General features: G+C 44.8%; 2 protein-coding genes across 3 annotated transcripts; one reads left to right on the top strand and one right to left on the bottom strand.

Annotated features, from left to right (window-relative positions):
* Positions 1 to 258: 258 nt before the first annotated feature.
* On the bottom strand, positions 259 to 6,144 carry LOC144725024 (transmembrane protein 256 homolog). Its single transcript, XM_078604460.1, has 4 exons — positions 5,928 to 6,144; positions 4,547 to 4,584; positions 3,516 to 3,596; positions 259 to 1,917 (listed from the first exon to the last, which is right to left on the bottom strand). Exons 1-4 carry the CDS (start codon positions 6,004 to 6,006, stop codon positions 1,774 to 1,776), a joined length of 342 nt encoding a protein of 113 aa, XP_078460586.1. The 5' UTR covers positions 6,007 to 6,144; the 3' UTR covers positions 259 to 1,773.
* On the top strand, positions 5,168 to 23,202 carry LOC144725022 (uncharacterized). 2 transcript variants are annotated; one of them, XM_078604457.1, is made up of 12 exons: positions 5,168 to 5,242; positions 10,045 to 10,106; positions 11,259 to 11,454; positions 12,444 to 14,165; positions 14,629 to 14,719; positions 16,014 to 16,083; positions 16,724 to 16,952; positions 17,525 to 17,656; positions 18,796 to 18,885; positions 19,711 to 19,854; positions 20,380 to 20,825; positions 21,492 to 23,202. In XM_078604457.1, exons 2-12 carry the CDS (start codon positions 10,054 to 10,056, stop codon positions 21,622 to 21,624), a joined length of 3,306 nt encoding a protein of 1,101 aa, XP_078460583.1. In that variant the 5' UTR covers positions 5,168 to 5,242; positions 10,045 to 10,053; the 3' UTR covers positions 21,625 to 23,202. The 2 variants fall into 2 exon arrangements, with proteins under 2 accessions (XP_078460583.1, XP_078460581.1); XM_078604455.1 differs by lacking the exon at positions 5,168 to 5,242 and adding an exon at positions 6,587 to 7,254.
* The last annotated feature ends 925 nt before the right edge of the window (positions 23,203 to 24,127 follow it).

A 24,127-nucleotide genomic window follows, 5' to 3' on the forward strand; every position in this document is an offset into this window, starting at 1 on the left:
AGCTTCCTGAGGAATTGAACATTAGAAAGTAAACATTTTCAGATCCTTTTTTTTTCAGATCCTGAGGAAGCTCCCAGCACGTGCAGAAAAACATCGGACATCGCACCAAACAACACACAGCAGAACCCCAATAACATATCGTAGAAATACAGCACAAGCGTGAATATCAACACAGTGAAAATTCATGTCTCATGACTTCAGATTTCAATTCAGATACAATTTTATAAAATATTATTATAAAAGTATACAAGGAGCAAATCATGAGCAGATTGTCTGACTTTATTGTAATGAGTTGTAAGTGTGGCGTATCTAGTAGGCATGTAACAATTCACCAACCCAGCGATTTTATTTTTCACGATTCAGGATAGCAATTCGTATTTTCTTGTCGGAGTTTTAACACCTCTTTTGTATTCCTCATTTCTTAATATCCAATCGGTACAATTTAGTCTGCTCCATTAGCCTAAATGTAACAGCGTACATTGGTATGGTGTGGTTGGCATGGGCCCTGACAAAACAGGGCCGCTTGTCCGCCTTTTTGGCGAGATCGGTGCCGAGGTGAGATGTTATCTACCTTGCCTGGTATACAGGTCGTGGATTTCATCCCGACCCTGACACCTGTATATTTGGAGTTTGCATGTTCTCCCCGTGGTCGCGTGGATATTCCTCCGGGCCCTCCGGTTTTTCCTTCTACATTTAGAAACATGCATTGAAGAGTATTTGGCTGCTATACATTTACACACGATAAGCCACTTCGTTGAGCTATCATTTGTGGCCAGGTCGCTTCTGAAAAAGAGCTACATAGCTCAGTGGGTTTTACCTGGTAAATAAAAAAAACAAGTTAATTTTTCGATTTAAAGCTTTCGTGACTGCAAGGATTCATCTTCTTGGTTTTTTCCGTAAAGTCACGTAGAAGGGAAATAATAAAATAAATAAAATAAAACATAAAATAAAAATTCTCACGAGGTTTCGGCCACAACACAAGCCCTCGTAAGGACGGCTGCTTGTGTTGTGGCCGAAACGTCGTGAGAATTTTTATTTTATTATGTTTTATTTGTATTCTTTTATTATTTCCCTTCTACGTGACTTTACCGAAAGAACCAAGAAGAAGTTTATTTTTTATTTTTGTAGCCGTGTCTGGGCCCCTCCAGCCCGTGGTTCCCAGTGCAGTCGCACCATTTGCACACTCGAAAGCTATGCAACCTTACTTAGAATACTCGCTGCATAAATCATAAACACATTTAATCACCTCTAAGCGAAATTGATGTGGCAAATAGGATGAAATTCCCATCAATTTCAGATTACTCTGTTTTCCGCACAAATACTCGAATAACAGAATCAAGTAAAAAATAAAGTTTGTGCACCTAATCGATTCAGGGTCACAGATAGCGGAAACAATGAATAACAGACACGAGGATAAGACGGATTTCACCATTACATCTTCTCACACGCAACTTAATGCATGCATCATGAGGGCAATCGAGCAGTGGTGAGCTATCGAGTGTGCAGGCAGTCCAACTGCATCAGGGCCCACAGGCCAGAGAGCATCAGTTGCCGGGCTACGAAGGCATCTGTGAAAGAAAGCTTCATAGCTCATCGGATTCCTCCAGTCTAAATATAGATTCTGAACTAATTAAACCACGCTACGCCGCCCCCCCGCCCGCTAGCGAGGGAAACATTTTTAATCACCGGATGGACGCATCGTTACATTCCCAGTTTCCACAGCGTAGCAGAGTATTGTTGTGCGTCACCCCGTAGCACCGGTCCCAGTGCAGGCTACAGTGCCATGGCGAGCCACGCGGCCATGAGGCACAGGCCTCCGAAGGGCGTGACCCGGCCCAGCGAGCGATGGCCCGTCAGGCTGAGCAGATAGCATGACCCGGAGAAGAGCAATATCCCGGTGGTCATCAGCGACCCTGCCTGTGAGGTCGGCAGAGATGGGTAGGGACACACACGTGGCGAGCGGGTGGGCACACACAGCTGCTCGGTGAGCAAAGGGCATGCACACTCAGTAATATTCCATCATGCCTTAGTAGGCATGGCTCAGCCGTAGATAGTGCGGCTCACATTGGGAAGGTTGCGAGTTCAAAAGCTGGTTGAGAATTGAGTCAGCCCATCATCACTCCAGGAACGATGCAATAAGTACCACTTTATGAGGAAATAAACAGTGGCTGTCCGAAGCTGCGATTAACTCCTTCCATTAAAATGTTTAATTTCTACCACTCGCTCGGAAAGGTTTGCGCCCGTCAATTTCTCATTTCAGTAAAGAGAAGTTTTTTTGTTGGAGGACCACTCCAAGGCACCTCCCTGCCGTACAATACAATACAAAGTGCCAAACCTATAGACATCATTCACCTACCATCCTTGTAAATGAACCCAAGTGATGTATTCATAAACAGGGGCACACAACGTATCTCGAACAACAGTGCTTAACATTTATTAAAAGTAGTAAAAGGGTAAGTTTTAAAGGCCAGACCACAAAACGAAAGTCAGAGGGGTGAAATGCAAAATCCAATTGCATTGTACAATACTTCAAATAAAAGGGTTTGGTTTCACCATCAGCCAGACAAGCAGTGTTGTTGTAAGCCTAACTATTCACAATACACATTTTCCCAATTCTTAAAAATCTATCCCATGTTGTTTGCAATGGTTGCCAAATAAGGTCTAGGGCAGACAACACACCATGTGCATCAAGATTAATGTCAGTTATTATTAACCTTGGCAAAGTCCATTCTATTTCTGCACGATACTTATTTATACAGGGCTATTAAATACATATCATCTATTAATAAAAACACTAATAATTCACATTGCTGACTAATAATAATAATGCTAACATTACTTTCGTATCATTAAGCATGGGAATTGATCCTCAGACGCACAACCCCATTGAGCAATCGTGGGTTTATTTTCAAGTTCAAACAACGGGCATGGTCAAATCAACATCGGTCATTGTCTATCCACTGCCAGATGAAGGCCCCCAAATTCCACCAGCACCCATTAAATCCCGTGATGCCAGCATCCATCTCTCTCCATCTCCGTGGTGCTCCATCCTCTCAAGAAGATTTTCTTATTCGGCTGACATTCTCCTTCGCAATTCTCGTCCATAAACCAAAATGCATCCTTGTCATGTGGTACCCGGACAAATGCCACACACTCCTCTTACATCTATGTACATGATCACCCCACTGCTGGATCAGGGGTTGCCCATGCCATGCGGGTTGTGGGAGTTTTGACCATACTTCACCATGCTGGTCAGTGTGGGTTGAGGATTGTGATGGACTGTGCTGCAGTGCCCTCTACTTATCGCTGGAGCCTATAACAACCTGATGTGCATGGTGGTCACCCATTGAAGCACTGTCCAGGCTACAAAATCCCACTTTTGCTTCCGATATATGACACAATGAGATGCATTCCGGGTGCATGGCGATTTGGTCACGTTTCCCCGTTACGGTAAATTATGATTCCACTCGGCCTCACGCAACGCTTGAGCACCACGCAGACATTTGTAGACTCACCAGCAAGGGCCGACTGGCCTGCGGGGCAGCCAGCATCGCCAGCGTGTGTATGAAGTGGTACCGGTTCGCCGTCTCGAACACCTGCACACGGGCACAACACATGCGTCGGTGGCCGGGTGGCTCAGACGTCAAATCATTGAGCTGGAATGAACGAAATCCTGGGTTTGAAACCAGGCAGGCGCCTGTGATTGAACGGGGTTCTCTGGTATGGTTAAGTTATGGTCTCATGCTGGTCAGTAAAGACCGTACAAAAAACTCCCCAGAATTTGTTTCTTGGATAAATTTAGTCTCCAAGAATGAAAAATATGAGTTGTTTCTGTCGAGCGACAGAACGTTGTTACTCCTGGTGGCAGAGTAGGTAAGTGCTGCACCCTAACGTGTCAACGCACCCATCAGGGGGCAGCAAGCACGCATTGAGACAGGAAAATGGAACATGTGGATTGAAGAACGTGCACCACCCATTTCTGTCAACCCATACGGTTTACCCGTATTCTTGTACACGAAAATTTAGTTTTCAAGTTCATATGGCGTACAGCCGTTTCAATAAAGGCAACAAAAAAAAATCTGTCTAATTTGTTTGTGTTTCTCCCTTGTGATGGGAGAACTTTGTAGGATGAACGTTGAGATTTATAAGGGGCACGGGGTGACCAATAAGTTCTGAATTGGTCTGTAATAAGGTAGGGCTCTGATAAGGGGTTGACAGGTATGGTATAGTGTAGTGTATAATGTAGTGCGTAGTGTAGTGTAGAGGAGTGGGGCTTGGTCAGGACACTTGGCTGAAGGAGGTTCATGGCCGGAGGTGGAGACTTCACGATTCATGCGGCCAAGAGGGAACTCACTCAGCATGAGCAACAACATGAGCCCACGTGCATGAGATAGAAGTTCTATGGGCTTGTTGGGTAGCAAGACCACGTGGTCCGGCGACAGGCGAGGCCTTTATCCAGCAGTGAATAGATTCTGGCTATTGGTTGTAAACAGTCGCACGACCCCCAGTGATATGGTCTGTGTGTGCGTGTGTAGGAGGTACATACACTTTTGAGGTAAGCATCTGAAGTCGCAGGCTTGAACTCTGCACAGGAGAGACAATGTATATTGCATGCATTGATCACGTGGACTAAAACACACGCACACAAGTGAGTTTAATGATGGTGGTTCTACACACTGTGACAGAGCACACATAGGCTGAGGCTACTTGGTAAAAATTTAACTTTGGACCAAAATAAGCCCGACTTTTGCACGCTGACTGGATGAATGAGCAAATACTGCAGTGTCTACCTTATTCATACCCGTCAACCCCTTATCACCTTATCACAGACCAATTCAGATCTTATTGGTCACCCCGTGCCCTTATAAATCTCAACGTTCATCCTATCACAAGGGAGAAACACAAATAGACTAAAATCTAAATTTCCCTGTACAAGAATACGGTTAAACCGTATGGGTTGACAGCTATGGGTGAAGTATGGTCGAATCGCCACCTGTTTCGCAGGGGATGCCCTCATCCAGCAGTGGATCAACATATATACTATATGACTATATGTGTAAAGCAAAACATTAACAAAGAGGCTCCCTCCCCGACTTTAATTGCTCAAGACAATATAGCAGCGAGTCAGAGCGCGTCTGATAGAATCTGTCTCAAGAGGGCAAGGAGGAGACGTCTCCTAATGTGGCAACACTTCTGCTGACAGGCGTGCAACTTGGACAGACATCTCGGTTCATGGTGACTGGTAAGTGTATGGTAAGTGGTAAGTGTATGGGTAAGATGGTAAGTGTATGGTAAGTGTATGTTAAGAGGTAAGATGGTAAGTGTATGGTAAGGGTTAAGATGTTAAGAGGTAAGTATATGGTAAGTAGTAAGAGGTAAGTGTGTGGTAAGAGGTAAGTGTATGTTAAGTGTTAAGATGTTAAGAGGTAAGTGTATGGTAAGTGTATGGTAAGTAGCAAGATGTTAAGTAGTAAGTAGTAGTAAGTGTATGGTAAGTAGTAACATGGTAAGTGTATGGTAAGTAGCAAGATGTTAAGTAGTAAGTAGTAGTAAGTGTATGGTAAGTAGTAACATGGTAAGTGTATGGTAAGTAGTAATATGTTAAGAAGTAAGTGTATGTTAAGATGTTAAGTAGTAAGTGTGTAGTAAGTAGTAAGATGTTAAGAAGTAAGTAGTAAGTGTGTAGTAAGTGTTGTGTAGTGTGTTAAGTAGTAAGATGTAAAGTAGTGTGTGGTAAGTGTTAAGAAGTGTATGGTAAGTTCAGATGTTAAGTAGTGTGTGGTAAGTAGTAAGATGTAAAGAAGTAAGAGTATGTTAAGTAGTAAGAAGTAGTAAGTAGTAAGAAGTAGTAAGATGTAGTAAGTAGTAGTGTGTGTGTGTGTGCGTAGTCTTCGTGCTGCACTGTACACGCACTACACTGTACGCACTGTGCGCTCCGTACGCGCCCAGACCGACCGCTAAGAACCCCGAGATCCCGGCCACCGTCAGGAACACTTTCTCCGCCATGGAGTCCCGATAATCGATGTAATGCTTTGAAGTAAAAATAAGTTAGTTTACTCGGCTCGAGCAGAGATGAGTAGGAAACGTTGCGCCTATGGGGCCTGCGTCGATTGCGTAACCTAAGCAACTGCAGCTCGCTGTTGCAATAACATAGAGCGGATAGGGCCGGTGCATGCTTGTCCAGTGTAACAAATGTAATGCGGAAGTCAGCTTTCACCTTGCCACATCAGAGGGTTTACCTCCAGGTGAAGGCGCAAGCCTCTGCAGTCGCGAAGCGGCCAAATCCAACGTCGCGTTCGCACGCGCGGCTGATCTTTCAACGCTCCGTCTCCGCGGCGGATGTCCCTCTCGCTGTGCAAACACCCCCCCCCCCTCAAAAATATGCTTTTTCTGAAATATTTTGCTGTTTTTTCCTGGATTTTTTCTGTTTGCGTAGTCACTTTAAGATGTTTTCTTGTTCGTGTTTTTTGTTTGTTGCACCCGATTCAAGAGCCGGATGGCTCACAGGACTATATATATATGAAAGGCAAAGTTGTGATTATGTGTATATTAGCCTACGTGTTAAATTGTGATTGTGTGTCTGTTCAAAATGTTTAGCGTACTTCCCGACATGCAACAAACTTGAAATTTCCCATGTGGGTACTTTCCAGACTGTACACCATGCAAAAATGATAAAAATACACTTTAGTTTTTTGGGGGGGCGGGGGAGCTCAATAATGCATAGCTTTTTTGCACGGCAAGTGAGCTGTGACGTCACATCTGTCACGTGACCCGCGCACGTGGAAGCGTCACGCGTTGTGGTGTAGTGGTTAGCGCGCCGCGCTACGAACCCGGCGACCCGAGTTCGATTCCCGCTCACGGCCACCAACGGTGACGATTATTTCAACCGCTCCTGGGCCTCCCCTAGGTCGACTCAGCCTCAAACGAGTAACTGCTGTGTGTGAACATCACCACTGGGGAGACAAAGGCGGCCGGGCGTGCTACTGTCAACCCACCCCCTCGTACCAAATAAATGAAAACAAACTGAAAAACGTTTCCCGCCAAAACTGCTAAATTCCCACAGCGCGCGCTCGCTCGCTCGTTCGCTCGCCCATTGGCAGAGAGCACCGCCGTCATCGCCGTTGCCTCGCAGCCATTGGCTAAAGGGGTTGACGACGCTGGCCAATCAGGTGCGGCGCCCCCCACCCCCCACCCCACCGCGCTCGCTGTCGAGAATCAGCAGTGGAAGGTTGGCGGAGGCGACTTCTCTCAGCGGTGAGGGTCGTCGTTGGCGTCGTTATCGGCGTCTTTCGCCTTCATTCTTTCGGCGGGGGGATTTGACCTCAACGCCTCCTCTCGAGATACGTTCCCGCCGGCGATTTTGAGGGGAATTCTCCGCTGTCGCTTGGCTCGCCTCAGGTTCGCGAGCGGCGGCGGGGTCCGTTCGCTCAAAATGGCGGCACCTGCTGGCCTCGGTTGGCGTCAAATCGCTGCTGAGAAGTGACTCGTTTTACAATTAAATTACCGCTATTTGCAATCGCCGACATGAATTAAGTTGTGTTAATTGGTCTGCGGTTGCGAGCGTGCATTGTTGGGACTGTGTGTGGCTGTGGGGTTCGTGGCGATTCGTCGGTGGGGCGAGATGGGTCCATGTGAAGGCCCTCTGTTTGGACCCAGGCCCCTTGAATTCACAAAATTTAACTTTATACTTTAAATACTATTACAATAGTATCTAGAATGAACACAAACAGTTGTTGTTGTTGCTGCAATATTGATTGTGCATTTATTGGATTTATACGTAGCCCACTGAAATAGTTGTTAAATTGTAGATGCATATGGTTTGTTCCGGGCTTGTCTGACGTGAGTTTATATTCTGCAATAAATAGGGAATAACACTTTAATATTGCGGTCAATAATGTTGTAATGGAATTCTAGCAATGTTTAAAACAACGGTTCGTGCTGTTGTAGCACTGAAATAAGCAAATGCACGCCTTCATATAATCGTTCCCTAAAAAAAAAGATGCAAGTTGCCACTAATTATATTTTCCAGAACGATGCTGATTGCTGTGTTACGTATAATATAGTTTTATGGCGAACTAGGACCCATAACTTCGATAAGGGATATGTATATAAACACGTGGACATCTGGCAGTTCACCAGCCTGGCTGCTGATGAGGCACTGAATGTCAAAACCGACCCAAGAGTTGTACTTGTGTTGAACCATTGCTGTTGCTAATGAAATGCGTGAAACCTTGATTTTTCTATGTGTGTGTATAGGGACGTGAGTGAAGGAGACGTGTGTGTGCTTGTTTATTTCATTACATTCTCCACGACGCTGATAGCGATGCACAATACAGTATTAATGGCGTTATATAATTGTGTTTGTCGCCGCGCCAATATGTGATGTTGTTACTCAACGTGTCGTCGGCGAATAATCATCTCACTTGTGTCGGAGCAATATTAGATGTTTATTTGGGTTTTGTCTTTACGTAACGTGGTCATTCACGAAAAGTACGGAACAAAGACTGAAAAGTGCACGGAGAAGCATGGAGAGATGTTTGAAAGTTACATTGAGACGCAGAAAACATGCTGGTTAATGGCATAAACCAAACTTAAGAACAGGCAATTGGTTTGTACATGATAAGTAATGGCTTCAGAGGAGGATGATAAAGGATGATCAAGAATAAAGACAGTGACAGCCAAGAAAAGGTGTTATAGGGGCCGTCCATAAATGACGTCACGCGATTTTCGACGATTTTTGACCCCCCCCCCCCATCGTCGCAAAAGTCAGACCCCCCCTCAAATATGACGTCACAAAGCTCTGCCCCCCCCCCCCCCAAGAAAAACACATGCTTCAAATTGCTTTAAACTATTGTCATTGCAGTTCGTATTTAATGTGGCGCTGCACTCTGATGTTGTAGGAGAAAACATTTATTAAAAAGTCTACTTAATTAAGTAAAACATGTTTATGTTTATTTAAAGTTGCGCATTTTGAGGTGACGTCACATTTCTCAAACCCCCCCCCCTCGTTACATATCGTCACAAATGTCTGACCCCCCCCCCCCCTAGGTGCGTGACGTCATTTATGGACGGCCCCTTAGTACATTGCAGTATTGTGAGGTGGCGGCGGATGGGTTCGATGATCTTGAATGAAAGTTTATGGTCATGGTTAATTTGATGTTGTGCCACAATGGTAGATGACATTTTGTCTGTAGATGAGTGACCCTTAGCAATGCGATCTTTGGTCGTGTTGACTTGAGTGCAGTTTGCACTGATCATTGTTATTTATTTATCAATTGTTACATTATTACTACACTGATAATCATGAACAATTCTCATGATCTACTGCTTTGGGAGGCCTTCTTCTAGCAGTGGATTGACAAAACCCTGCAAATTATACAATTTTGGAATATTAAAGTGCTTCCACTGCCTTAATAGCAGTTGCTATTTGTTTACCGAAAGATTGCTTTCTTTTTGTATGTCACTGTGTTGAACTTAGTTCCGCTGTATGCTGTTGTTTTGAGATGCTTAATTACCCTGAAGTCATACTAGTTTTTACAATGATTAAATTACTTGCTTGGTTTTTTACAAATCAGGTTTCCCTTTTAAGAATTGCTGTATTGATTTTTTGATAGCGCCCTGTACAGCGCTTTACGTTACATCTCATCTCAAACATTTGAAAGGGCACCCCCCCCCCCACCACTGGCAGCACCTGGTCTGCATAGACATTAATCGGCCATTAGGGGGCGGTGGTTGCTAGGCATAATTCCAATTGGAGTTATTTGCCTCGGCAGATTTCAGTATTTAGAATGCCATTTGAACATAGAAATCAACTTTATACACGTGGTGTGAAAAGTGCATTGTTCTCTAGAATTGTATGTGGTCATACTCCAAAATGTGAAATTATTTATGAAATTGCATGTGAGCCCCGGATTGGTTGTAACTTAGCAGTGTAGTTGTGTTTAATGATTATTTCACAATTGGTATAAAACCAATGATTCACTCACCGCATTTCATAACTTGTTTTATCCTTAACTCATTGTTTTTTTTGTGTTTATTATTTAGGTTTGCGTAATGCACACCAGAAACTTACAGACAGCAGAGCCTAAAGAGCTGGCTGGACACGCGTAAGATCTACTTGTTTCATGTTTCCCTTGCATGCATATTTTACACATTTAAATGACACCTCATTTGGGTCATCTATAACAGAACTTGTGTTTACAATGAAATAATTTTATTTGGAAATGTATCAGTCCACTGTTGGATGAAGGCCTCACCACGCTGTGTCGATGAAGAGAGTAGTTGATTTATCAAATCTCATAATTGTAGTGATTGCCGGTTGGTGAACTTGGGAGACCCAGCACGAGTTCATATATCGCTCACCACTGATGTTAGCTGTAGTCAAAAATATAACTGGTTGCCAGATTCAGAGCATAGAACCTGTGTTAAATGTTAGATAATACAGCCGTTTGTCAATCCATGGCTGGATGAGGGCCTTCCAACTGCATGTAGATGAAATCCACATTAGGGTGTACATTGTTCATGAATATAAAACGAGGGATAATTTTATAATTTGCATTTAAGACACCATTGCAATATACAACATTGTTTATTATGTACTACGTTCAATCAAAAGCATTATTAGCTTCGTTATTTTTTCATGCTTTGGTCAAGTATATATAAAGGCTGAACAGGCCAATTAAAAATGACCATTCTCAAATAAATTATTTGAGAGAGTTCATGATCATTTCAGGAGAGATCGGCCACTTTCAAATTTTCTGAGGAACAGTTCTTAAAATGCATGGCTCTCCAGTGACTGCTGCTTTGACATTAAAACGTCTTAAAACAATGTTCTTTAACTTAATTTTCTGGCAGACCACAAAATAGCATTGTGTTTGCAGAGGACGACTTGATGTATTGTGTCAGGAGTAGGAATTTTATGGCAGTACAGACAATCCACATGTACTTGTGATCACAGTTCTGTGCATGGTTTTTCCTGTTCTCTCTTGTTTAACTAATTTTCATCTCGCTAATATTCATTGTCCACAATTCTCTCACCACTATCTCCTGTTTATCTCTTTCATCACTCATCTATATGGCAAGCCGTGTCGCCCAGTGGATCGTAACTCGGCGGGTCACTTGCAAGAGCCTTAGCGGGCCACATCTGGCCCATGGCCGACGAGTTTTTAATAACCTTGTCTTAAAGTACAAACCAACAGAATATGTTCTTAAGTGTGGTCTTAAGCGCGCTGTTAATTGGATGTAAATATTCCCGCTAGGTCCGTGAAAGCGGTGGACTCCAGGCCTAGCAGTCCACACTCGCCCGCCACCAAGAAGCGATGCGCACACGTGGGGACCCCGAACCTCATCGGCCGCGCCTCCCTGCGGCAGCGTCCCGAGTCTCCGCGGAGCGCGGCGCCGCGTACACCCGCCACTCGCTCGCCGGACAAGCCGCGCTCCCCCGCCAAGCACGGGGTGCGGTTCCCTTCTTCCCATCTTTGAGGCAGAACTCTGCAGAAAGAGCTCTGAGGGTTGGAGGCGGGGGGACCTGTCTGGATAAATAAAGGACTTACGCAGGCGGATATATCGTGTCAAAACCCAAGAGTCGGGAGAAAAATCTAAATTGCACTCTGGAAATAATGAAAAGCCTGCAAGGAAATGCTGACTATTAGCTGCATCTTAACACTGTGCAGGAACGTCACGTACCAGGCAGTCCTAGGCTAGTACTGCCATGTAATTACTTTTGCATTGGATTGTGCGATCCAGATTTTCAGTGGTTTTAATGGAATTAATATTTTTCCTCTTGTATTTTTATGAACTAAAAAACTATGTAAACAATGTTACATGTTATAAATATGTTAAATTGGTGTAAAGGGGTTTTTTGAGGAAAGGCATGTATGCCCCAAAATGAGCCTGGTATTTCAAGAACATGCTGGGATTCGATCAGTTTTTTGATTTCCAATAATTTAGGTGACATTGATTATTTTATCTAATATGTAGTCTAGTTAGCATTATTTCTGCTGCGGTCTCATTTATTTTGACCCATTTAATTTGCCTCAAGTTAACATTTGAACATAATTTGTGTGAAATGTAAATAATTCTAATGTTCATTGCATGTACTGTTAGTGTAATAAAATCAATGTAGGCTTTTTATTGGTATTGCATTAAATAAAGAGGCACATTAATACAGGCTTCTCATGAAATAGAAGGGATTGCCGCATGCTGTTCTCCCCTTTGCAATGAACATTAGAAGTTGCATTTAGAAAGTTTCCTATTCGTTTTATTGAATATAGTTATTAATAATCACATTTTTTTCCTGTTTGGCGTATGTTGAAGAAAATTGTACTTGAACAAGGACTATCATGTAATGTAAATGCAAGCAATTTTGTTCTGTCTTTCATGAATGACCAGTGCTGTATTAATTGAACTAATGATTTGCATGTCAATTCGCTTCACACTTTTAGAGTCCGACGCAGAAGGTGGCACAGCCTCGCCGTTCGACCAGAGGTAGCAGTGCTTCACCGGCCACGGTTTCAGCCAAACGCACACCGCAAAAATCTCCGGCGCCGAGGACAAGCAAGCAACCATCTGGGCCGGCCTCGATCAAAACTCCCAACTCGTTTGCGGTCTCCTCGCGTCCATCCACCCAGGGGAAGAACTCTACTCTCAGCCGCTCGCCAAAACAGCCACAGTCGCCCGCACTTTCGTCTTCATCCAGAAAATTAACCAAGGTCGTCAGGGTTCCGGTATTGCTTGTGGAATTGGGGCATGCTGTGACACAGAGGTCGCCCGTCACCAGGACGAGGAGGACGCTGCCAGTTCCGTCTTCGTTGCCCAGCTCGAGCCGCCTCTTGCATGCTTTGGAGCGTAACAATCTGTCGCCCACAAAGTGTATGCCTATCGTGAGGCTCACGCCCTTAAAGAAGCTTGAAACAACCTGCGTAAAATTGTCTCCCAGCAGCGTGAAGAACGACAAGGAGATAGAGAGCTCTGTGAGTGGTATGCGGATGCTGAGGTCGCAGCGTAAGGGAATTTCTCTTTCCACAACACTCAGTAAAGTTGTGAAGAGTCTCTCCAGCGAACTGCTGAAAGTAGACTCCTCAACGAAAGACAAAAAAACCTGCAGCCCTGAGCGAGAGTCTCCACAAAGCTCCCAAAATTCACCGCTTGAAGATAATTCTCAAAATAAGCTGACAATAAAGTCATTTTACGGAACTATATTGGACAAAAGTGGAAAAGCTTGTTACAAGACACCACTGGACAGGAAGGCAGGGCGACTCAAAGAGGAGGAGGAGGTACACAAACAAGCAAAGATTGTTTGCGACAAAATTTCTCATTCTGGAGACATCTCAAAGACAGAAGTAATACAGGTCCAGAGTAAGGCAGCCACAACAGCGGAAGTGAAACCGTCATCTTCGAAGGGTGAAGGGCATCTCGTAAGCAAGGTCGGTAGTGGTAGTGCTGACAGGAGTCCGACCAGCCCCATGAACCAGCTCTCCGACCTGAGAAAACGATTCGCGGAATTGGGGGAGGAGGCGGAGGAGGAGCTCAAGGAGGCAAAGAGGAAAAAGTGTGAAGCTGAGAATGGCGAGACCAGCAATGGTGAACACGTATTTGACGAGGTGCCAGCCGATGAGACTGATGAAGAGGCGGAGAAAAGCGCAGCGAACGACGTTGCTTTAGTGGCAGAGGAGCCCTGGAAGAAGATCTGGAAGAAGACGGAGTCGGACGCAGCCAAACAGAAGCCACGGATTTACGTGGGAGCTGCGTTCTTCAGCCCTAAGCTAATTCGGCCAGGAAAAATGCGCAGTAACGTGGCACGGGTAGGCAATGCAAGCAATGGCATTAGAAAGCTGGCGATTGGGACAGCCTCACCAGCCACCGGCACTAGCAGAGGCTCCAGACTCTTTGCTGAGAGCCACGAGTCAAAGATGCTGATTCCCTCTACATCCTTCGTGTATGAAGCATCGGCCGCCGATTGCAAACCCCGAGTGGTTGCACCAGTTGCTGGCGCCGACAGGATCAGTCATTATGATGATGCAGATGATGGCACTGCGGCAGTGGAAGCGGTGGATGAGGGTGGTGAATGTGGGAGTGGACAATCGAGAGGGATGAATTTCAGCGTGAAGAGCTTATGTGAGGACTGGGAGGAGATTGCGGCTGAGAGTGGTACAGCTTTGTCCAAGGTGCTTATCTAACCCCCCCCCCCCCACTAATCCACGAGCCTCCGCATGTCCCTGGGTGGTGGTCTTACAAATGGTATGGCTTATTATGATGAAAATATTAAATTGTCTATTGTCACATTAATTGCATATCCTGATTTAATGATGGCATAAAAAATTATACTGTACTTTTAATTTGTCTTAAAAAGCCTCACCGAGTACCGAAGTCTATTTTAGGAAGAACCTGCATTGAAGCATTTTTGCAAATTTCTTGTAACTTGCCTAGTGTTCGTTCCACTATTTAATGAGTGCATAGCATGTGGAATGAGATTGGAGAAAACTCACACTTTGATGGGATTAATACTCTAAAAGTTTGGATATTCTGTTTCCCGAACCATCTACCCGTCCCGCTCAGCCGATTTACGCGGTTTCACAAATCTTCACGGCTGCTGATGTAAGCGTGTAATATCCACTTGCTTCATTTCAGGACGCAGAGCTGGCGCCATCGGAGGATGCAGTGTCGCTATCGTCATGTAAAAAACATGCCTGCAAAGCTGGGGACGACAGGGAGAGCAATGGTAACACTTGCTGCGACGTCTGTCGCAATCACAAGCAGTTTTAATTGTTTATATATGTACGAGTACATCGATAGAGCCACAGCTCATGGTTTTGTTCATGCTTTACAACTAAGGTTGAAAATGTTTGGTGCATTAATTGGCTATCCATTCGTAATGGCACATTATAACTTTCAGAAAGATGATCCATTGTGAAAGAACCTGTAGCGTAGAGTGTTGATACTATCGGGGACTTCCTGTATTGAAACGGGCCAAATTGATCAACGTTGGCCAAAACCTAGATGCACAAACTTTCTGAATGAAATAATCCATGTATATGCATGATGTTTCCAAACTTGTTATCTTCTATTTACCACTCAGCTGGAAGCACAAATATATTTTCCAGTTTATTGTGTACATTGCAAATGTTGTTGTCCAGGCTGTGTATTCTCATGAATTGCAATTTTTGCTGCTCATGTTGTAGAAACCCTTTGGTGGCATTGCATAACCATATTCTGATTGTGATATACTTGTAAATACAATATTTACACGCAGGAAATTTCATTCAACCTCAAAATATAATAGCTCTTGTGCATCATGGAGTGTCTGAAATGACTTTAAAGTTTTATTATTGATAAAATAGACTTTAAAATCATGGGTAGGTGTGTCCATGGCATGGATGACTGTGATGTCACTCCCATATATTTTATTATATCAGTGCTGTGGTTTTACAATAGCACGGCTTAGTCTAGTGCTTGTCTACTACATATCGAACACCTCAAAAGAACCCTAAGTACGTTTTTTATGCATTCAAGATTTTCTAGTGGGGTTTCTCTCTTCACAAACATTCTTAATATAACCCCTTCACACCAACTGGTTGCTGGTAATTAAGTATTACATTTGGTATTCAGAGGTGTGTTCATATTTGCTCTTATTCAGTCAAACAGGTTTGTCCTGGATCAATTGTGAGTGTCCTCAGCTTAGGCAAGACAAAAGATGATAACAATCCCACTGTATGCTAAAATATAGAACGTTTTAACACATGATACAACTTTAAATAGTGGAAAGAAAATTATACCCTTGGAACAATAACTCAAGACCGCATATGAGTCTTGCATTTTTTTTCATTATAGTTTTTTGTGTTGCGTTGTCCTTCCCATGCACCTCCGATTAGCACGTTTGGCTTCTGGGCTATTGCCCAGTGCTGTGAGGTAAAACCTCGGCCTGGGTGTTACCGTGTTTATTGCATATGAATCGCGAACACAATTGTCAGGCATTGACATGTGCTGTAATCGTGGTTGTTTTGTGCTGTGTTCAGAGTCTCCGGTGACGAAAGCCGTGTACCCGATATTCGGCACGGCAGGCCGCCCTGGACCACCTTGTGGGAGGTCAGTTGGGGGTACCTCGCACCAGGCGACATCGGCGTCGAAACGTTTTGGCCCTTTTGTCAGTCCACTGCGGGATGATGAGAGCCTTCCCCCACGCCGTATTGGTTGTGGGCCGGTTATTTGACCACGCTTCACGCTGGTTAGTACAGGTGGGCTGTGGTCATCCAGACTTTGGTCATCAAAAGCAGACTGTACAGCGTATAACAACGCAATGCCCGATCCACAAATACAAAAGGAGACAACACAGCGATACACTCCGCTGCTGTTCTTGACCCAGTTGTCTGGCTTAATCCACCTGAAAGTGAAATTATTGTAGTTGTTGCTCTGCATTTACATCATCAGCCGTACGAAAGAAGAAGACGTACAGGAAGGTGAAAGCTTGGGAGCGTAGATGCGGGTGAAAATAAGTGCAGTGCAACAATTGATCCTGATGTACTGCTGACCACGTAGTATGGCCTTGGAGCTACTTACAATCTGATCTGCAAGCTCAACCCTGGTTTGCATCTGAGATACAAAAGGAGAGTTGGCACCTTCCAGGTTATTTGGTCATAAACATCATTGGATACATTGAACTCTTGATCTATATTGACTTTTTTCAGATGCATGCATCTCTCAAGGCCATTTTGACGTGATTCTGCAGGTTAAAGGGGGGCAAGCATCCACTTTCACCACGGCAGGGCACGCCGGTGCCCCCCACCACACCCGTGCTGCCCCCTCCGTCACCACCATGTTCCCCGGAAAATGCTGTGGACGTTGCCTCGTCGTCGCCACCACCCGCTGTTACTCCTGCCGTCAAACCGGACCCCGTGTCCACCCACAAACTCCGGAGGCCTCGCAAGCAGACGGATGACGACGAACAGCTCATCATTGTGAGTGTCGAGTGGCAGCGGCGTTCAGCGTGTGCCCGCAAATAAAATTGGCGGGTATATCATCTCCTGCATATAATGGGAGTTTTAAAGGAAGTTGCATCACAAAAAAAACCATCTTTCTTGTTGAAAACCACCCAAGGCTTTGTGTCCTGGGCTCTGGCCTGAGTTTGAGGCTTTTAGTAAGAATTTAAGCTTTTAAAATTAACTTTATCTAGTTTTGGTGCCCTCGCAGCATTCACTGCAGTGAAAAGTAAAAAAATTGTCACATCAGTGGCAGCACTTGGGTATGCCTGAAAATCACTTTAAAAGTCCTCTTTTCTCATTAAAAGTTTTAATACTCATTTTGTACAGCCCATAGTAATGGCATCAGACCATTACTGTAGTCTCGACAGCTTTCTTGCCTTGAACAACCCGTACCGACCAGCATGGTGAAGTATGGTTAAAATAACCTCCACGACACATGTTGTGGGCATGCCATCCAGCAATGGATTGACAAAAGGGTCTGTTGGGGGGAGCAGGCGCTGTGAGAGCCACCACGTGTCGCAGTGTGTGACGGTGCTGTGCGTTGGCAGGATGCGGGGCAGACGCGGGTGGGCGTGCAGACTTGTGACACGTGCGGGATGATGTACTCGGCTGCCAGCCCCGAGGATGAGGCCCAGCACCTGCAATTCCACAAGCGCTTCATCAGCACCATCCGCTTTGTGGTGAGGTGCCCCCTCCTGCCTGCCCGCCTGCCTGTTCTCAACTTCACATTTACACTAAACGTGTCACCATCAATGTTTTTATTAACTTGGATTCCGTCATCCTTGGCGCTTTCATACTTTGTCAGTTTTGTTATTCGTGTAATGAAGTGTTTTTTGGCAAAAAAACACCCCACGACATGTAGCAATTAAAAATGTGGTAATTTGTCAACGTATATTAACGTTCCGATTTAAAGCTTTCGTGACTGCAGGGATTCATCTTCTTGGTTCTTTCGGTAAAGTCACGTAGAATGGAAATAATAAAATAAGTCAAATAAAACGTAATAAAAAAAATCATATTTTATTATATTACTTTATTATGTTTTATTTTTAATAAAATAACAAAAATAAAACATAATAAAATATATTATTTAATTATGTTTTATTTTTATTATTTTATTTTTTCCATTCTACGTGACTTTAACGAAAGAACCAAGAAGAGGTATATTAACGTCTGTCTTTCCTATTTTGAAGAAGAGACATTTCTCAATACTTAGCCTATTGTACAGGGTGCTTCAAAAAAATGTTAGCACTTATATGGGACTATCGTTTTTAATGGAAAAAGAATGGATAATACACTGTAACATGTATTTTAATAGCTTCAAAAAGTCCGTCTCCACTTGTTCGCCATCATTGTCAACACATGCCTGGAATCTTCTCCAGGTGGACTGCAGAGTGCGGAGGCACACATCTTGTTGTATTATTGCAAATTCTCAGAAGTGTGAACAGTTTTTTGAAGCACCCTGTTTGTGTTTTTGTCAGTGTAATGAAGTATATGGTGGGCACAGTTGTTAAATAATAAAGACTGTAGTGCATATGAGGGGTTATGTAAGTGGGTATAATGGCAGCTTAAGCCAGACAGTGTGACAACTAAAATTTAATTATATTGATCTCATTAATATAAGTTGTAATCGATCCTTCAAAGAAATGGTTTTAGAGTGAGCACAGGGTAGTGTTTAATATGGAAAGTAGAACAAGAATATTGTTGGCAGGTACAGAGGAACATGATGTGCTTTTCATAGTTGCCAGCATTTATTTCAAAGGGCTGTTGTAAACCGTTGTGCAAGCACTGGTTCTCCTAACACGTGGTGTGTAACGTATAGGGCTGGAAGAAAGAGAGGGTGATTGGGGAGTTTCCTGACGGAAAGATCATCCTAGTACTTCCCGGGGACCCCAAATACGCTCTGAAAAAGGTGCTCCAGCGCAAACATTCACACTGTCAATATTGCCTTCTGTGTAAAAAGTTGTGTTTTTAATAGTTTTTTTTATGCGATGAGGCTGTCAATATCTGAGGGCTCAAGTCTGTTATTTGCATGTAGGTAGTTTATTGTTGTGATATGTGACAGTGAAATATGCATAATTGTCTGCACAGTGTACAATGTGTGTCCCTAACATGGGGCAAAATACAATTAAAGATATTATGACTTTCATGGGTGTTTTCGTCAAAATGATTCATCAGCTGTGGATGGGAATTGTTGGGAGGAATATGTCTTCACCGTTACAATATCAGCACTTTTCAGCATTTTTTGGCAGATATAGAATACTCTTGTGTTGCGCTTGCATGATGGATCGTAACCAATGGCTGTGCCTGTTAAAATAAGTATCTGCTCCTTTTATAGGGAGTTTTGGGTGGATTATGGGTTCGATGTTAAACACTCAACACTGTTCAATGTCAGGTGTGTATTAGTGTGGCACAAAAAAACCCACAAAACATACTGCACTCACTGTTCTTTACAAAACTGATGTGTATGAGTTTGCACTTCTCGGCATGTGCTTTGGCATAATGGCATTTTTATTGCATGGGCGGGATGTGTGCGTGAGTGGGCATGTGGTTAGCATGATAGGTGCAATTTGAGATCTGTTAAAGTTTAATCCACCCAGCGCAATGCTTGTTGTGAGCATCTGTCCTGCACTTTCCTTTGTTGCTGTGTACCTCACCTGACTCATGTGCCTTGGTGATATTACCGCCAATTAGTTCGTGAATGACGGTTTTTATTTTTTGGTTTTCATGTTGTCAGGTAGAGGAGGTGCGGGAGTTGGTGGACGCAGATCTCGGCTTCCACGTGGCGGGCTTGCGCAATCCATCCCGCACGAAGACTCTGCTCTTTGTGTCCAACGACAAAAAGGTGGTGGGCTGTCTCATCGCCGAGCACATCACCAAGGTAAGATGTCCATCCTCTTGATGATTTCACTCATTGCTGTTTGCTCATTGGAACTTCCAAACGTGTGTTGTATATTTAAAGCAGCTGCTGGGAAAGTAGATGGTTTGCTGTTTTTTTTATTTTGAAGTAAGTTTTGTGAGTCCTGCATTCATCTCTAACCATAATGGATGGTTTATTATTGAATGCTGCTAATGAATATTGGCAGTTACATATGATAGCCATTGAATTATTTAATCATTATACATGTTGGCCCTGCCTGTTAATTGCAGTGTGTGTTGGTTTTTAATTTTCCCACCATAGATTTGCTCACTCTTAATGACATTTTATTGATTGTTTATCATCAGCTTTTGGAAGGTTGCGAGCCTTAAATCATAATTAATTAATCATGTCAGGTTAGGGTCTTTAGGCTGTGTCTGGCTATTAATGTATAGTCAAGCTCCTTCATCTCTCGATCCTTCACCAGGTCCTGAAGACTCATCCGGTTTCTTCCACTTTTAATCCATGCTGCAATTATTTACGCTGCAGGGTTACCGAGTTTTGCCAGATAAGCAGCCAAAGCCAGACCAGGATGCCGCCGCCTCGCCACAGACGGCCAGCGCTGGCGACGACACGAAACCCGGAGCGGCTCCACTGCTGGATGGCGAGCTGGCTGACATCAATGGGGCAACCAGATCCCCGCAGCCCACGGCGGCGACGACCAAAGTTGAGGCTTCACCGGAGCAGAGCAGCAGACCCCCCGAGGAAGGGGTCGGGCGAGGAGAGGGTGATGGAGCGGCGGTGGCCGTGGCGGCGGTGCCGGTGGCGGCAGCAGCGCAGGGTCTCGGCGAGCCGCTCGAGGCGCTTCTGGAGAGGCAGCAGGCGTGGTGCTGCTCCTCCGTGGCAGAGCCAGCCATCTGTGGCGTGAGCCGCATCTGGGTGTTCAGCCTCATGCGCCGGCGTGGCATCGCCACTCGCATGGTGGACTGTCTGCGGTGAGCGACGGTTTGTCCTTATGTTTAGGTAACCAGAGGACGATGGCACTAGGTGGTTCACACAGACCAAATCATCTCATTGAATCACAGCTAGGGGTCGGCACGGTTTGGCTCAAACCACCAAACCGCGGTTTGAACCGAACCAAATCGGTTTGGTTTGGCTCTGTTTGAACTGGTTCGGTTTGGTTTGGGGCTACGAAAACCGACTCGGTTTGGCTCGGACAGGGTGGAACCGGCTCAAACTAGTTTGGTTCAAGCCAACTTAAGAGGTTTGGTTTAGCTTAGTTTGGTTTGGTTTTGGTTTGGTTTGGTTCAGTCGTCGCTGGTTTGGTTTGGATTGCTCAATTTGAAACCAGTTTGAGTCGGTTCAAACCGTGCCGACCCCTAATCACAGCAGAAATATATAGTCGGTTACGATTGAGTGTTATTTGGAATATGCCTACTGTAAGGCACTTAAGTGGCTTTTTAATGGAAAGTGAAGGATTTTGTAAGGTTTTGGGTAATGGATCTGCAGAAGAGAGATGGAAGCCAGATATATTTTCGGTACTCTGTTTATGAGACCACATTTTACAATGTGTTTAAGTCCCTAATGCAAAGCTTTGACTGCGCTTTATGTCCACACGATGCCCATTTTTACCACTTACTCCTGCTGCATGGGTGTCACAGGAGGAACTTCTCGTACGGAGTGTACCTGAGCAAGAACGAGCTGGCCTTCTCGGACCCCACTCCGGACGGCAAGCTGTTCGCCATGCGCTACTGCCAGACTCCACGCTTCCTCGTCTACAACTTCATCAACTGACGAGACCCGCCCGGGACGGACGGGTCGTGCTGTGAAACCTCCCGACTGCTGCAGCCAAAGATCGATGTCTGGTGTTTGCGGCAAGGATTAATTCAGGATGTTGAGATGATGGTGGAGCCTTGCTGATTACAGGTCGATTTTTCTACATTGGCCACTAGAGAGTGCTATCAAGTGGGTTCCACTGTAAGCGTTGGTTTTCATTTCGTTTTAAATGCCTTCAAAGTTTACCTGTGCTGCGGTTTGTGCGCTGCGCGTGACCTCGGGAGCCCGCAGAGAGCTTTAACTTTGTCTCTTCCACCCGCTCTCGTCCGTGCACCATCAAGCCTGTGCCTCTGCAGCAGCCACATCCATGCTCAATGGCATAGCGTGGTTGCCATGGGCTCTGGTGCAAGGCGTGAAATTGGGGCCCCTGTCAAAAATGGTCCACTCCTTCGTAGCCCGACGCTGGGGCCCATCCAACCTATGGGCCTTGCTGCAGTTTTAACTGCACACTTGATAGCTACGACCCTGCCGATTAATCTGTGCTGCAGATCCAACCCTTGTGGGCATTTTCAAGTTATTATACGCCAAGGGTCAGATTTACATCTAAACCAAGTGGCCAACACTCTTTGCTTGCGCAATTTTCAACATTGTTAGTAAAGAAGACATCGTCACACTTTTGGCCAGAAATGGTACAGAGGGAGAAAATTCTCAAAACACGTGAATCGGAGACCCTGTCAGCGCATTTGCCGAGACCTGAAAGCTGGCTTGCAAGTTGCCGTAAATATGAATGTACAGTACTAGAGTGGTGGGTGGATTGTGCCCAGATATCCTCACTTTGGGAGAATGTGGCTGTTAAGAGCTGCAGGCCACTACCATGTTGGGCTTTTTACGGAAACTGTTAGCCACGGGTTTGCCCTGATAGCGATCAGAAAATACCCTTTTTGGGATAAATTTGAGCCAGTATCCTAGCAGCTCGTGTAAAAGCCCTTTCCTAGGATTAATGACTAATGGTGCCCATTGCCGTGTGCCCTTCAGTATAAAATAACAATAATGTTCAGCCCCTTGTCAATCCACTGCTGGATGAAGGTCACCACACGCTCTGTTGGTCATGAGGGTTTTTTTGGCCATATTTTATTATGCTGGTCAGTGCCCTTTTAGTATGGCACAGAGCTGGTATTTAACCAAACCTTTCACGGGGGGGATCTGGAAAGCCCACTGCACTGCATAAGCATTTCCACTCGGACCTTTGCTACCTTGCGTGCCTTCCTGGTATGTGTGGCCATCAGCTGCCCCCCCCCCACCCCCTCCATTCGTCTTGCCCCTGCATCTGTTGATGGCAGGGAGTGTTGAAGTTTTTCACAAGTTCAAGACCAAGTGCCAACACTCGACAGTGTTGCTTAATCAAAGTGCGTTTGAGAGTCCGTTTTGCTTTTAATGCCTACGGTAGCAGTTGGGGCATTGGAGTATTTCATCCTGTTCATGAGTGTTGCAGCATTGAGACATTTATTTTGGGATGAAGTTAGTATATGTTGTGATCATTTTTTTTAACAAAAAGCGTTATTTGAACCTTTAAAAAGGAATAAAACATTGATTGTATTTTCTTGTGCTTTGTTTTTGATGGTCGTGCGTGCTGGTGCTAACAACCGTCTTACAAGCCACGCACACATTTTCTGCAAAGAGGATCTGCAATCAACTTAGAAAATATTTCTTTTGGCTAAAAAAAATAACCATGTTGTTTGGCTAAAATATTTGAATTTGGACAGCATGGCTAAATCTAGAATACCGTACAAGGCAATGTAAAGTCTGCAAAGTACATGTTTGCAGAGTCAGAGTATAATAGTATTTGTGAAGTGAAACCTTTGTCCACTGAGCGTGCCTATACGTAGTCTGCTGCTTTGAATTCAAGGCTCACAGTGCAATGGAACCCACAGGCCGAAGGGGGCCCAATGCGCTGGACAATAAAGAGGAAAAGATGTAAATTTTACGGTGGAGGGGGGCACCGAGGGGGGATACATTTGACGTGGGGGGTGCCCAGGAGGATACATTTGACGGGGGGGGAGGGGGGCAAGCTTCTGGTTTGTGGGATCGGATGTTGAAGCTGAAGCCTGCGGGGTGGATGTGGCCAGGAGGTGGCAGTACAGTTGAAATTAGATGTCTCGGTCCAGTTTCCGCCCAAACAAAATGTAGCTTAGCATGATGGAAATATGTGAATGGCAGGACGCGCGTGAAAAAATAACTTGAGCTTTAGTGAGGATTTTCAGAATAAAAAAAACCCCACGCAATAACAGGACGAACTTCAGCACCATTACTGAGCACGTGCCTGAAACGTCAGCAAAAACAACGCGATCACGGTTGTAATAGAAAAGAGCACTTCTTGAATTAACCACGGTTATAGGAGTTTGGGGAAAACAGACCGTGGAAGGGAGTTCCAAGCCGAGCAATGTGAGAAGGTAGAAAGGGAAAGTCGTGTTACGTGTGGGGACTGAACAGTGAATGAGACGAGACCGTGTGGTACACCCAG

This window comes from Lampetra planeri, chromosome 22 (genome assembly GCF_965212315.1).
Source record: "Lampetra planeri chromosome 22, kcLamPlan1.2.h2, whole genome shotgun sequence".
NCBI lineage: Eukaryota > Metazoa > Chordata > Hyperoartia > Petromyzontiformes > Petromyzontidae > Lampetra > Lampetra planeri.

Bases quoted from the DNA above. Each gene is read 5' to 3' on its own strand.
- LOC144725024 (XM_078604460.1), bottom strand. From the start codon at position 6,006: ATGGCGGAGAAAGTGTTCCTGACGGTGGCCGGGATCTCGGGGTTCTTA. The intron at 4,585-5,927 runs GTGCGTACAGTG...TCTCCTGTGCAG, and splicing joins GGGCGCGTACGGAGCGCACA to AGTTCAAGCCTGCGACTTCA. The intron at 3,597-4,546 runs GTATGTACCTCC...GCCCGTGTGCAG, and splicing joins CAGATGCTTACCTCAAAAGT to GTGTTCGAGACGGCGAACCG.
- LOC144725022 (XM_078604457.1), top strand. From the start codon at position 10,054: ATGCACACCAGAAACTTACAGACAGCAGAGCCTAAAGAGCTGGCTGGA. The intron at 11,455-12,443 runs GTGCGGTTCCCT...TCACACTTTTAG, and splicing joins GCTCCCCCGCCAAGCACGGG to AGTCCGACGCAGAAGGTGGC. The intron at 17,657-18,795 runs GTGAGGTGCCCC...TGTAACGTATAG, and splicing joins TCAGCACCATCCGCTTTGTG to GGCTGGAAGAAAGAGAGGGT.